At 47.1% G+C, this 15,644-nt stretch overlaps 1 protein-coding gene across 1 annotated transcript; it reads left to right on the top strand.

Moving 5' to 3' along the window:
• Positions 1–6,161: 6,161 nt before the first annotated feature.
• On the top strand, positions 6,162–8,175 carry PtA15_17A218 (uncharacterized protein; the record flags this gene model as incomplete). The annotated part of the gene is made up of 4 exons (XM_053164311.1): positions 6,162–6,231; positions 6,336–7,071; positions 7,174–7,698; positions 7,770–8,175. 4 exons carry the CDS (start codon positions 6,162–6,164, stop codon positions 8,173–8,175), a joined length of 1,737 nt encoding a protein of 578 aa, XP_053028291.1.
• Between the last annotated feature and the right edge of the window lie 7,469 nt (positions 8,176–15,644).

The raw sequence follows: 15,644 nt of genomic DNA, 5'->3' as shown, positions 1-15,644 counted from the left end.
CTTTACTCACAGCGCGCTGAGCATCATGAAATGATGCAGAAATGGGCAGGCGACGTTGAGTGGTTGTGGTGCAAGACTCGTGTATCAGGTGCTCAACACCCGTGGTTCAGATTGATTGGACAAATAACTGTGGATCCCAATCTGACTGCCAACGAGGTTCAATTGGAGCTGAGGCCAGAGGAGATGGATGAGGCGCTGCAGGAACAAATTTTCTTGAATGAAGCGGAGGATGGGGAATTTGCCCATGATAGTTTGGTGGAGGAGACGTTGGACGCGGATACTGCAGGATGGGAAACAGATCCAGAATGATGTTGTTCTCTTTATTTACTGTATCCTCATCAATGATGTTTAGAGTGTGATTACATTGATCTTCTTCACTCAAGCAATCCTTACTCGCCAAATTCTGTTATCCTCCTTTTTTCTCTCTTCAATTAAAGATCAATGTTTATCAAAAATGTGATCGCACTTTATTGAACATTTAATGTGTATATATGCAAGGATTAGATTCTTTTGTTATTGAACAATTAAGACAATTCAGCAAGAAAACGCACTAGGAGTGAGGACAAGACAAGTGAAAGACACAAAATAAGTGGTTGAAAGAAGCAAAAAAAGGCAAAGTCCGGGGAACGTTTTGAACACTTTGAGCTGCAATGGTTATCAGAGTTGATGCGAATGGGTTGTCTTGCCGGGTGCTGCTGGGATGGTTTGGTGGAGCACAGAGGAGTGGTGAGAACAAGGTTTGCTTGGTGCGGCTGGGGTCGGGCGACTTGGCGGGGGAAAAAACACAGAGTGGCTGAGTGGTTGAGTGGTCAGAGTGGCCCGAACTTTGCAGGGGGGCGTGGGCTTCTAACCTACCTGACAGGTGCATGACATGCAGGCTAGGTACTGTGTAGACATAGGGTCCTCAGGTGCAACACAATGCAAAAAATTTCAAATTGAAAAATTCATTTTCAAATTTTTCTGGATCTTATTTGATGAACTCCAAGTTCTTGAGATGTAAAGTTGTACAATCCAAAAATTTTGGAGTGCACAGGATCAACATTGGAGTGCATAAATTGTGCACTCCAACATTTTGGAGTTTGCACATGTGGTGCACTCCAGATTTTTGGAGTGCACAGGTAGTCCACTCCAAAATTTACCACATCTTTGGATTGAACATTGGTCTACTCCAATAATTTTGGAGTGGACTGATTTTCACTCCAAAATTATTGTAATGTCCACTAATGTCCACTCCAATATCTTGGAGTACATGCAGTAAAAGTTGGCAGTGCATTTAGCCTGCCCCTATTCTGAATGGAAGAAGGCAACAGCTGGACAGGCAGGCATATGGTAGGTTACGGAAGGTTGTTTGGGCCACCTAGCAACACATGATATCATGCAGTGAAGCATATGCAGGCAGATAAGGTGTTCAAGGTGTTTTCCTCCAGAATCAATTACATCATTGTTTGGTTAGTTTAGTTAGTATCAGCCTACAGAGGTTTGGTCACGTTGGTTAGTTTAGTTATTATCAGCATAGGAAGGTTTGGTCACAGTGATTAATTTAGTTATAGTTACAGCGGTGGGTAGTTATGTTACCAATAATGGTAAAGTAACGGTAACATAACGGTTTTTAAGCCGTTATTGTTACAGTTAATTGTAATGGTGGTGCGCTATGTTATGTAAACCCCCCGTGCCGCGGTCGCTATGGAGTTCAAAAACATGTCACCAGAACAACAACAGTCCCTTATATTCCCGCCGTCATTGCCCCTCCTAGCTCAGCAGAGACCCGACCCCTGACTGACTGTCTCTCTGAGCTGAGTAAGTTTCTCTTGTTTCCATTCTCCTCTTCCCTTCCCTTGAGATCAATTGTATATAGCAGAGACCCAACCCCTGACTGACTGTCTCTCTGAGCTAGTTCCCCATTTGCAATCAAGCCCGACGTTGGTATCAGGAACTAAGGAGAACGGTGTCTCCCCTGTGCCAACGCCATAGCTCAGTGAAGAGCTCCGGCTCTTACACTTTTTTTTTCTGATTCCGACAACGGCAATCAAAAGAAATTTTTTTCCAAACTTGATCGCAGCGGACCAACTTGACTGAAGCTTGGATCTGACTATTCCGCTGCGTGGACTTACCTTACGAACTCACGGACTCTCCGAACTTAACTTGCCAACTCGACGGACTCTTGGACTCTATTACTCGGACTACCCTTACTTCTCCCTAACTTCCTTGCCCACCCAACCTCCTCCTATTTGTTGATGTCAACCCGGCAAACGACCTCCTCCAACCAACTCTTCCCTTTCACTGACCCTGAAGAAATTTTATGCCGCGCGCGAGCGGAACAACATCGATTGCAACAGGCTGCCCTAACGGCCCAAAGGACCGAGGCCACACCGACCGCATACCATCCGGACCCAACTGAACCTTCTGAGACCCTTCCAAACCCTGCCCCCCCTCTTGTTGTCGGCTTGGCTCCAGCTTCTATTCCATCCCCTCTCCAAGACTCTCTACTTGCTAGGACCCACATTGAAGCCTCTGAGTCAACACCCCTGACAATCTCCCCGTCCAAACATCCTCTCCCACCCGAAGCCCACCCTCAACCACTTGTACAGCACTCATGGACAGCTCCTCCCTCGCACCCGGTTTGGCTGGAGACGTAAAACAGCCCACACCAATGGACCACACTGGGTTGCCAAACGCGGGAAGTACCGCCACCCCAGCCGGATCCTCGGCCCCAGCCCCTTTGTTGACGACCTCCAATCTCTCAACGAAGGATTACATGAAGATGATGATGGCGGCACAGCAGGCTAGCATTGTGCAGGTACAAGCGGAACGCGCAGAATATACTACCCGTCTGGCCCGCAGCGACAAAGTAAACAAAGGCCGCATGGGTCAACTTGAGGAAGCGTTCATCAATCTTCTTAACTGACCCTCTCAACAACCATCAGGCCAGGTGGACCTTTGGAAAGTCGACACTACTGACGCCCCTAAATACACGGGCCCGTACATGGAGATTGAACCTTTTCTCGTCTGGATCAACGGCATGGAAATCTTTTACACATCCAAAGAAATCACGGAGGATTGGCATAAAACTCTCCTCATTGGCCGGTTGATCTTGGAGACAAACCTTCTCTCGTTTTATCAGTCAGCGGCCCCCCGTCTCCTCACCCTCTCATGGACAGACGTCAAAGACAAACTATTTGACACTGCGCTCCCGTCTGATTGGACCAGAGTTCTGGGGAGGCAGGTGCGCAATCTGAGTATGACGGATGCAGAGTCGTTTAATCAATTTACAACACAAGCGCGCACTCTTCAGCGTATGATCAACTTCAAGGGTGAATCTCTCACCGACTACAAGCTCGCGGAGGGGATGACCTTTGGGCTCCCAAACAAACTCAAACAGGAGGTCTACAAACTGGACCTCCTCAAACAGAAGGATTTCAAATTTAAAGAGTTCGTCCAACGGGTTGGCGCGTGTTATGAGGCTCTCCCCAAGAAAACCGCCAAGAATTGCTTTGGCCAGTCATCCGGTAATTCCCAACAAACCGCGAACACCTTGGCCGTTCCAAATCTGCCCAAGGAATCTTACATGTTATCACGCCACTGCTTGTACCTTTTTTTTCTTTTTGTTATGTTATCCAAGCCTGTGGCGCGCCAGATAATGAGCTGATTTCAGCGCCAAAACGGCCCTTGAAAGTTGAGGGCTCTTTATTGTGTTATCCAAGCAATAATGTAGCGTAATAGTTTTGGAAAAAGACCCATTACGCTATCCATATGCCACTCAAATGGGGCGCGGTGGATAAAACAGGTAGTTATGTTACAAAAATAGCGTGGATAACACAATGTAATGTAACTACCCACTGTTGACTGAGTTACAGTGGTATTTTAGGGGTAGTGTTAGTGTCAACTTTGAGTCAGTATTAGAAGTAGTAGTCAAGAGCTCTAGTAGTAATTAAAGTGCCTTATCAAGAGATTGTTAAGGAAGAGATTATTACCAACTTCATCAACAAGAATTATAACAAATTAGTAGTAGTATTAGTAACAACCAGGAGCTCTAGTATTGATTAAAGTGCCTTATCAAGAGATTGTTTAAGGAAGAGATCATTACCAACCTTCTCATCAGCAAAAATGGTATCTTACATAATGAATCCCACTGGATTATATTATCCCCCATCATCACAAGTTGTAACTCAGGGTGCAAATGGGTAGGGTTTGGGTTGAAAAACAGCACCCAAACCCAACCCAATGTTTAGCGCGGGTCGGGACAGATTTTAAAATATGCTGCCCAAACCCAACCCAATGTCATACTTTTTTGGGTTGGGTCAACCCAACCTATTAGGCGCCAAAACCCCCAACTTGACTGTTGGAGGCGCTATAGTTGGGTTGCAGGCTGACCCAATTAGGAAATAGGCTGCCCGGACCCAACCCAACAATCTTACAAGACGGGTTGGGTTGGGTTTGGGTCATGCCATTTTCTTTAAGAACGTGCCCGAACCCAACCTGAAAACCAACAGGTCTTGGGTTGTTTTTGGGTCGGCCCGACCCATTTACACCCTGAGTTGTAACAGATATGCATAATTAGTGATCTGAGGTATCTAGGTCTGATAGAGATTACTATACAAAATTAAGATCTATCTTGGAATCAGCCACATCTTTATAAATATTGATTACAAGACTCTTAGGCCCCGTTTGGAGCCAATATAATTGCACAATATAATCTGGAATTTTGTGACATCTGATCAAGTTTTGGCAGACCTGATCAGATGTCACATAGGATGTCTGGCAAAGAAACTCATATATCACCCAGATTATATTGGCTCCAAATGGGGTCTTAGTTATTTGCATAGTACTATTAGAGGGGCAGGTCTTTCAAACCACCAGTAAGGTGTAATAGCTTTTCAACCTATTAGCAATTTATTTCCCCCTCAGATGATATTTTCACCAAATAAACATTTAGTGTCCCACAAGAGTCCCTACACTGGTCACCAAGAAGGCATTGAGAGGCATGTACTCTCTTGGTGACCGGTCAGTTCCGGTCATTGAGAGGGTGGTGTTCTCTCAATGACTGGTCTGTAGCGGTCATTGAGAGGATGTATCTCAATTACCACTACAGACCAGTAATCAAGAGGACACCACCCTCTTGGTGACCAGAAATGACCGGTCACCAAGAGGAATCAATCCTCTGGATGACCGGTGCAGACTGGTCATCAAGGTGGTGATGCTCTCACCCTCTCAATGATTGGTGCGGGCATTGAAAGGAATTCATCCTCTTGATGACCGTAACAGATTGATCATTGAGAGGATTGAATCTTCAAGATGAACGGAATAGACAGCCATTGAGAGGGTACATGCCTCTTGATTCCCTCTTGGTGACCTGTCTGTTCCAGTCATTGAGAGGGTAGTGTCCTTTTGATGACCAGTCTATACCAGTCATTGAGAGGGTGGTGTCCTTTTGATGACCGGTCTATACCAGTCATTGAGAGGGTGATGTCCTTTTTGATGACCGGTCTATACCGCCGACCGGTAATTGAGAGGATTGATGCCTCTTGATGCCCTTTTGATGACCAGAATAGAGCGGTCATCAAGAGGGCACATGACCCTTGATGCCCTCTGGATGACTGGTCTGCACATCCCTCTCAATGACCAGCACATTTGCCTAAATATGTACAACATCTCAACTGACACCAAGAATCAGCAACCATCAAAGCACTCCTTCAGGTCAGAATTCATAATTTTATACTCCTGTTAAACCGGTCTGTGCCGGTCATTGAGATTTTGCCTGGTATACCCGCGGGATGGCAGGGTGTACCCGTGTCCAGTATGACATACCCGTGTCCTGTGCCCGATACCCGCGCAACGGTACCCGAGCAGCGGGTATACCCGCGGGTATGATGACGGGCGGGAAGGAGATCGTCGGGCAGATGTCGTGTTTTGCATATTCCATTTTGCATACACGCAACTGTGGACAGGGCCCATCGGCGCAGCCTCCTTCGGGTCACGACTACGAGTGGTGCCGGACCGGATGTCGTTCTGCTCAAGTCGTTTGGCAAGAAAGCCTTGAGGTATGGTGAGCAGCATTCTGACCATCCAGTTCGCCGTCTAATTCGTGCATTTTTTGTTTTCCAGGTCGTCTGCTCGAACGAACTTGCAATCTGGCCTCCTCCTCGTTTGGATTCCTCGCTGTCATGGATCGATCATTATCTCGCAATATTTGCGTGTGTGTCCGGGGAGGAATGTTGGCCAGGAGGAGGAAAGGTATAACCGAAATGAAATCCAAGTTGACCTTCACAAAATTGGACTGTCTCCGGATGTGTTTACTCACCAGTTTTTCAATTGTAATTTCCTCCGGTGTATATTAGCTTTCATGATCGATCATACACCGATTCGTAAATTCCTTTCCACAAGAACGCCTCTAAAGACTCAAGAAACCTTCGCAAAAGATTCGGAAGCATCCCCTTCCTCCCTCACAGAAGCTGAATTTCTATACCAACGGCCCAATCGGATTCGGCCTCCAAGTAAGAACACTTCGAACGTCTACCTGCATCGAATCCACTCCCTCCTCTATCCACCACCCCCATCGGAAATAGCAGCATTAGCATACCGGATACCCAACCTACCTAAAACTCTAGTCTCCCAACCAGATTCATTGAAATGGGTCGAAAGGTGTTTGGTCTCTCCAAGCTTTTGGCAGGGTATTGAAGAAGGGGATGTGAGAATTGATGACTTGAAGAAATCTATCTCGAAATGGGTCGTCAATCGATCGTCAGCTGGACAGTCTAAAGGTCCCCAACCAATGTATTTGCCCGGGAAAGTCACGGCAACAATCGCACCCGATCAGTCGATGGACGCTAATGTCAAAATGCACCCCTTCGGTTCGAAAAGAAGGAGTGAACTGCGCGCCCAGCAGGCTGGTATTGATCCAGATGTCGATCTACTGGACCCAGAACCCAATTGGAGAGACAACTACCCCAAATTCACCAATTTCCTCGACGAGGAAAAACTCCACAACGAGGAGCTGGCGACACTGGGCAATAGCATTCTCGGTATGCTTGGATCGGAGTGGCTGGACAGACGGTATCCTTACCTTCCCACAAAGTCAGCACCTGGCTCGAGCTACCACGTCCACTCTTTGCCTTGAGATGAGCTTCGACGACTAATTCAGTGCTTCTGAACCTTCTACTTCCTTTTTTTATTCAGAGCTTTTCAGGCCGCCCTGACCATGTATGTGGGACCTCGGACGTGCGCTGATGTCGCAAGACTCTGGGGTGTTTCATCAGGAACTGGACTCTCAAACTTGACGGTCGAAGGCAAACCAAAGATCGAAAGTGCGGGAGTTTATGCAGGAGGAATCTTCGATCTCGACGGAAAACCTAAAAACAAAGGTCAAAAGCATAAGCAAGACGGTAGCAAGGGAGAAGAAGTCTCACATCCTGGCCTTCTACGATGGCGGCGGGCCGATGCATTCGCTAAAGATAAAGAGATCGGCTTGAGAGCGTCGGCGTTCAAACAAGGTGTCCTATACGAAGATGCGATGGCCAGTGTTTCTAGGGCTTTTGTCGGGATGGTCTACTCTTTACATGGGATGAAAGCTGCCAGACAATTCGTTCGGGCAAACTGGTTCAGTCGCAGAGCGCAAGTAGGCGATTTGCTGAAGTTTACCAATCCATTTCTGGTACTCAAGTATACTTTGGCCAAGTATCATCGCGAGCCGCCTGTTGCAAGGTTTGCTGAAATTTACCACCACTGTTTCAAGTCTTGTTATTGCGTTTACTGATGCATCCAGTTGTCCGCAGACTGTTACGTGAAAGTGGAAGCGCCTCAGCCACTGCGATTTTCGTTGTTGGTTCTTACTCTGGATCTCTGAAGTTGGGGGAAGCGTTTGGTACCTCGAAGAAAATGGCTGAATACCGAGCACACGAGGATGCCCTACGCAGGATTTACCTATCGCCAGGGCTTGAGGACCAACCGCTCGGATCGGACTTCCCGCCTCTACCGAGTGACACGTTGATTGAATCGGAGGGATACGTGTATCAAGCGCCCAGAACCCTGGCCGATTTGGAGGTCGACGAGGGTAGTGCAGTCAACCGATCCGGCCGTATGGCTGACGAGTCTTTCGAGGATATCATGTTGGCTTCTCGGCAAGATAGCATGGCTAAGTTTGAGAAAGCTTTGGCCTCCCGCTCCGCCTCATCTGCCTAACCAATCCTTTGATATCTTTGTCCCACTCGTTTCCCCTCGATTGGGCCATACCCTATGTCTCCTATCTTCTGCATTAATCCATACGCATACTCTCAATCCTGGTGCCTCATTGATAGCAGTGTCTCATTTCTAAACAATCCTGCTCATCTGAGACAAATGTGGGATGTACTCAGTCAGACATTGCCCGCAATGTTGGGATGAAGTCGCGAGGTGCTTTACACGAACAACCATACCTGTGTACTCGAAGTAGAATAGATTGGTAGAGAAGCAGCAATAAGCATTTGTAGAAAAAGTTGCAAATATTATATTTCCCTTGTTCAACCCCGCACAAAGGGTCACCAAAATACATATCAAAGGGCCACTAAAATACATACTTCCATTTAGGCATGGCAATCGGGCGGGCCGCTGGGTTCGGGTCGGCTTTTTGGGGAAATTTGTGCAGTCGGGCCGACCAACAGCCCCAAGACTGATTCCGGGCGCCCGTGGGCCGTCGGGCCGACCCGCGGTATGCCCTGGATTGGGCGGGTCCCTGGGCACGAGTGTGTTTCCATGGGTGATCTGCCCAAAAATGTTGCTGGCCGGTGTGGTAGAAGAAAGTGGTACTCCGTCACATAATGAACACAGCGCCATTCCTCCCACCAGATTCCCAAGTGTATTGACCACCCAGAGTATTAGCAGCCAGCGCTATGCTATATTTTTAGCGCCTCTAGCTACTTTTAGCGTAATAGTTCCATCATTGCTTGTAGGCATGGCTGTCAGCAGCGGCAACACCAAGACAATAGTCTTCTAGCTACACCGGCTGCAAGATGAGAGATATAGTATTATAGTGAATGGGAGTAGCACGGATTCTAAGTCTGAATACCTGCAATATATTTTTTACACAGAGGGGCTTAACTCTAGGAGCCAAGGGTATTTAAGTGCCCTCCATAAATATTCAGGGCCTGCTAAGCAGGGGTAGTGAAGTGCCTGATGCAGCGGGGGCCTGGTAAGCAGGTTTGGTTCACTGGGATTACCCCAATAGAAGTCTTCAGAGAAGAAATCTTGAAAAGGAAAGAAACACGCGGACTCACTATGGGTTTGATTCCTAAGTTACCTATAGAGAGATTTGCTGAGTGTCTTGGATCTGGATAGCGGATAGGAGGGTTAGTGCATCAAAAAGGCGCACTGGGAAGCTTTGAACTTCAAACTGAATTGGGCACAGGAACTGTAGCCGCTTTTTTTGAGGAAGGTATCAAAGAGAAGGTACAATGTTGGGTGTTGGTTTGGATCAAGATTCTACCTTCTTCCTTAGTGGAGAGGAGTCACACTTTTTATATCTTTAAGTAAGGATCTTTTTTTACTGCTAAGCTGAAATTTTCCTATGGTAAATCTTACTTTGTTGTGATCTCATCATCTGTCAAGGAAAATAATTACATATTCCTTTGTCAACAGTGAGCGCTTTACCTAAGGTTGCTGTAGACAAGGATTAGCCTTTGTTATTTGCGGTTGTAGTTGCAGACTCTTTGCGGCAATTAGTTACACTGGACATCTGTGGACAAGGATGAGCCTTTGTCTCTTATTTGCGGTGATAGTCGCAGACTCTTTCACCAGGAAAAAAAGTAGTCACTTGATGGCAAGTGACATGACACAGCTTTGTTTTCAGCTCCAAAACTGCCCCAATGCTGCTCCTCTCCAACAGCACATCCAGGGCTTGCATGACAGGTGTCAGGATCAAAGCACTCAATGTGAGAAAACCAGCTGATGCTCAGCTTTGGCCCTGGCCCAGCTGATGCTCAGCTTTGGCCCTGGCCCAGCTGATGCTCAGCTTTGGCCCTGGCCCAGCTGATGCTCAGCTTTGGCCCTGGCCCAGCTGATGCTCAGCTTTGGCCCTGGCCCAGCTGATGCTCAGCTTTGGCCCTGGCCCAGCTGATGCTCAGCTTTGGCCCTGGCCCAGCTGATGCTCAGCTTTGGCCCTGGCCCAGCTGATGCTCAGCTTTGGCCCTGGCCCAGCTGATGCTCAGCTTTGGCCCTGGCCCAGCTGATGCTCAGCTTTGGCCCTGGCCCAGCTGATGCTCAGCTTTGGCCCTGGCCCAGCTGATGCTCAGCTTTGGCCCTGGCCCAGCTGATGCTCAGCTTTGGCCCTGGCCCAGCTGATGCTCAGCTTTGGCCCTGGCCCAGCTGATGCTCAGCTTTGGCCCTGGCCCAGCTGATGCTCAGCTTTTACCCTGGCTCAGCTGATGCTCAGTTTTTGCCCTGGCCCAGCTGATGCTCAGCTTTGGCACCGGCCACCCGATCAACGGTGGGCCAGCTACGCTAACCGTAGCGTTAGCGTGGCGTAGCGTAGCGGAATTCCGCTAAATTTTAGCGTAGCGTTAGCGGAATTGCGCCTTTCTGCGCTAACGCTACGCGCAAAGGGTGCGCAGCTAATTTAGCTGTTAGCGTAGCGTTAGCGCAGATGCGCGCAATTGCGCTAACGCTACACACGCAGGGCGCAAAAGAGCGCGCGCTACGGTGCGCCACAGTGCTTTTAGCTGAAAAAAAGGCCTTTTTTTCCGCTAAAAGCGCTGTAGCGCAGCGTAGCGTAGCGTAGTGACTGTAGCGGCGCGCTAACACTAACAAACAATTGGCGCGCTGTTAGCGCCGCTGAAACGTAGCGCAGCGTAGCGGCGCTAACAGCGCGCTAACGCTACTCAAAATGGGCGGGCACTTTTTGCCGCTACGCTAACGCTAAGTGGCCCTGTAGCGTAGTGTAGCGTAGCGGCCCACCATTGACCTGATGATCATCTTTGAACCTGGCACAGCTGATGCTCAGCCTTGGACGTGGCTCAGCTGATGCTCAGCTTTGGCCCTAGCCTAGCTGATTTTCAGCTCGGGTCCTGTCCAAGCTAATTCCCATGTTTTTCCCTGGCCTGGCTCAGCTGACACTCAGCAAGCTGAGCATCAGCTGGCCAGCCGGCCCAGTACTGGATCAAAGCTGATCATCAGCTGAGACAGAACTAGGAAAAGGCTGAGCAAGGACTGGTACAAAGCTGAGCATCAGCTGTACCAGGACTAGTACAAAGCTGAGCAGCAGCTGGGCAAGGACTGTTAAAAATGTTTATTCCAATTCTGAGAGTGAGCTGCGTGAAAAAGCTGAGTATGAGCAGAGCAAAAAAGCTGAGTATGAGCTGGGTACCAAAGCTGAGTATCAGCTGGACAGAACTGAAAATCATTTGGGCTCATCAAAAACTGAACAGGACCTCCTTGGTAAATTTTGGAAGGTGAGGAGACAGTTGGGAGATTGGGGTAGATAGTGGATAGATAGTGGATAGATATTGGATAGATGTTGGGTAGCTGGCTGGAGCTGGTGTGATGTCACTTGTCATCAACTGACTATTTTATTTTCCTGGTGTTTGCAGCAATATTTTAGATTTCCTGGGTATTTTCACCCGCGCGTCCGAGCGCAGAGTTATTGCTGCATATACACGCTAGTTACACTGGACATTGAGCTCTTCTTATGTCTGATGTTTCTCTATTACTGCACATCCTTGCTTTGTCAAGCTAAGGAGGCACTTTTTTATTATTTTATACTTAGATTTCTTCATCCGTGCTCCATTAGGGGGGTTCACAATTGAAATTCCCAAAAATTTGGGACACATTTTAAGGTGTTTACAAACATTTTTTTAAAAAATTGATAAATTGCAATGATTGATCTGTATCACCTGCTGCTGTGCATTCTCCCAAAATTTTAAAATTTTGTTCATAAGAGCATCCACCACCGTCTAGGTAAATCTTTAGGTAGCCAGCAAGTCCCACAAGGCTCGGTTGCTTAGCTAAAGAAATAATCCACCCTCGCCAGCCGGTATCGGCTTGGTAGGCAACGTGAATTTAGATAACAACACCAAGGAGTAGCAACTCCACCCTTGTGTATATGTATGCATATACATATACCCCTCGGTAAGTAATATAACACCGCTGATGGCACCCTACCATTCATGGCCAGTAATTCTAGGATGGACAATGACTGGCCATCCTATTGATGGTCTGACCAGTCATACATATTGGTGGCCGGTCAATTTATTGACTGACCGGGCATACTATTGGTGACCGGTATTATCGAATGACCGGCCATCCAGTTGTATGACCGGCCATCAAATTGTATGAGCAGTCATCCAGTTGGCTGACCAGTCATCCAGTTGGCTGACCAGTCATCCAGTTGGCTGACCAGTCATCCAGTTGGCTGACCAGTCATCCAGTTGGCTGACCAGTCATCCATTTGGCTGACCAGTCATCCAGTTGGCTGACCAGTCATCCAGTTGGCTGACCAGTCATCCAGTTGGCTGACCAGTCATCCAGTTGGCTGACCAGTCATCCAGTTGGCTGACCAGTCATCCAGTTGGCTGACCAGTCATCCAGTTGGCTGACCAGTCATCCAGTTGGCTGACCAGTCATCCAGTTGGCTGACCAGTCATCCAGTTGGCTGACCAGTCATCCAGTTGGCTGACCAGTCATCCAGTTGGCTGACCAGTCATCCAGTTGGCTGACCAGTCATCCAGTTGGCTGACCAGTCATCCAGTTGGCTGACCAGTCATCCAGTTGGCTGACCAGTCATCCAGTTGGCTGACCAGTCATCCAGTTGGCTGACCAGTCATCCAGTTGGCTGACCAGTCATCCAGTTGGCTGACCAGTCATCCAGTCGACTGACTGGTCATCCAATTGAATGACCAGCCATCCAATCGGAGGACCCGCCATCAAATCGGATGACCGGCCATCAAAGCAGATGACCGGTCATCCAGTTCATGACTGACCAGTCATCCAATCAAAGGTCATACTATCAATACCGGTCAGTCTATTGAATGACCGGTCATGACTGGCCGTTATGAGAACTGGCATCCTATCATGACCGGTTGATCAATGAACGGTTGATTGATGACCGGTCAATCAATATGATGACCGGTTGATTGATGACCGGTCAATCAATATGATGACCGGTTGAGGGGTGGAGAGCTACTGACATGTACATATGTATTTATCTGCTGTGTACATGTGCTGGGGGTCTTGTGATTTGGCGAGGGCAGTTGGCAGGCTTGCTAGAATGGTCTTATAGAGGCTCTGTAGCCGTTGGTAAATCTAGCGAGCCTTAAAGATTTACCGAACAAATATTTAGCTAAAGAGCCCTAAAGAGGGCACAGGGGTAGAAAATTGCTTACATAGTTGGTAAATATGCCTTACCAAGCGGGTTTACAGAGACGGTGGTGGATGCTCTAAAGGCCTTGAATTTGGCTCCAAAGTTTAGTAAAATTCAATCCTGAACCCCCCTATTCAGTAAAGGATACACTTTCTTTTTACTTTATATTTAGATTTTTATTTTTTCAGCTAGCTCTCATACAGTAGCTAGCTGACAATGGCAATTGGGCGGGTTTGGGCTGCCTGTGGGGTGCCTAGTTGGGTTGCTGGATAAACAGGCAGGTCAGGCCGGGTCAATTTATCTCAAATTGCTGCCTTCCCAAAACCCGTTGTGGAACTACTCTTGGGATGAATAGAGCTGGAGAGGGAATGGTGCTTTAATGGGCTGCCTCTCTGGGAACAAGAAAAAGATATAAGAGTGTGGACTCTAATGGAAAGGTGTGGCTATAGAGGATTCTTGAGGTATGTATTGAGGGTTACTTTTCTACTAATCTAATATTTTGTACACAGATAACAAGCTTGTCCAATCTGATTTATTGGAATAAGCAAGGATAATGATGGGTGACCAGTGATCTGAATTACTTTGACAGGATCTGATGGGGAACAAATGAAGAGGAAAACAACCCAGTTTATATACACAAGAAAGAGGAGCCATGAGGAAACAAGGATAACCTGAAGGGTAAGCATAGAACATTCTACTTCTATAGGATGAAACAGCCATGTGGTCAGAGTAGTGGTTCAAGGAGTCACATGATGGTGTAATAGTGGGTGGGGATGATGCCATCTTCTGGGGGCTATGGTGCAATCTTCCTAGTTGGAGGAGGGGATGTGTGAGAAATAAAAGGGGTAGAATATTCTATGATCTAAGATAGGAGGATTTAGGAGTTTCAGGCAGTGTTTCAGGAAGAAGTAATCTAGAGAACTAAGATGGGAGGAGTTAGGTGTTTCAGGAAGTGTTTCAGGAAGTAGCAATCTAAGGATCTAAAATAGGAGGAGTCAGGTGTTTCATGAAGTGTTTCAGGAAGAAATAATCTAGGTGGGGTTTGGGGCTGTGTCTATTATAATGTGTATCATGTTGGGTTTGGAGGGTGAAGGGTTTCAAGGGTGCTTATACATCTTTGAGCACATGGTTCTAAGGAAAAACTAGAAGAAGGGGGTAACATGTGATCTGGGTAGATGTTTGAGACTAGGGAAAGGGTTTATCCAAGAGAGGAAGAGTGTGGGAAGAGGGAATACTATTATCCAGGGTATGACCATTGAGTGGGGATGTTGAGGGCCTTGGGCTTTGCTGACAAGGGGGCCAGAGGTATGGGATTTAGTCTTGAGGTGTGACAGCCTTGTGATTGATGGTTGCTGGCTTTCTGGGTAGATCAGGATTGGCTTACCACACCGTTTAGCTCGCGGGAAGCCTGTGGGCCTGCAAACCCAATTAGCCCGTGGGTCGTAACCAAATAACCAATAAACTACATAAAAGTATTTGAGGATTAATGCCAATGCCAATATCCCCGGTGTTGGACTGTGCCCTGTCCACAGGCACCAAGAGACTTTGCAGTCAGATTGTGGATGCCAGAGGGTGGTTTTTATGCTCTGTTCTATGGAGAGGAAGATAGAGTCTGGGGTCTGGGGTTCTGGGGATTCTGGATCCAAGATGGTAGATTGCAGGATGAGGAAGAGGCTTGATTCTCCAGCCTCTCAAACCTTGAGTATGGTCTGTGACATGTACGTGTAGTCTATGTACATGTGAGTCTGCACTGCAGAGCTTGCACCATGGCTCATAAAATTATCCCCCCTTTAATGCCTAAGCCACCCCCTTTTCTGGTTGATTAATGAGAATTAAAAATAAAAAAAATCCCTCCTCTTTTGGCTCTGCATTCTGTCCCTGGGCAGCATTAAAAAAACCAGTGGGAAAAAGCTTGCCCTCTCACTCTCTTCTCCGTGTCCTCCAATGCCTGGCCGCTGTGGTGAGTGCAATCAACGCACACAGCGTGCAAAATAGCCAAAAAACTTAACATTTTTAACATAAACAGGTGTAAATATACTTTATATCACTTTCACAAAGATGTTACATAGTTTTCTCATAAATTTAAGCGCTTTAAAAAGGTATTTTCTGGCTATAAATATAAGAAACACTCAATATATGTAATCCTTCTGAAATAGCCACTTATATATACAAAAGTAGTATAGAAAGAGATTTACAGTAATTTTCTTTACACTTCAATCTAGTATTCACTTCTGAGAATTGTTTAACATCTTTGAGAAGTATTCCAGACTAAAAATCATTCACATATAGAAAAGCCAAGGCTCATATGTAACTACAATTTCAT

Source organism: Puccinia triticina, chromosome 17A, assembly GCF_026914185.1.
Source record: "Puccinia triticina chromosome 17A, complete sequence".
Lineage (NCBI taxonomy): Eukaryota > Fungi > Basidiomycota > Pucciniomycetes > Pucciniales > Pucciniaceae > Puccinia > Puccinia triticina.
The sequence above is the reverse complement of the archived record's forward strand: the minus strand, read 5'-3'. Positions and strand labels throughout refer to the sequence as shown.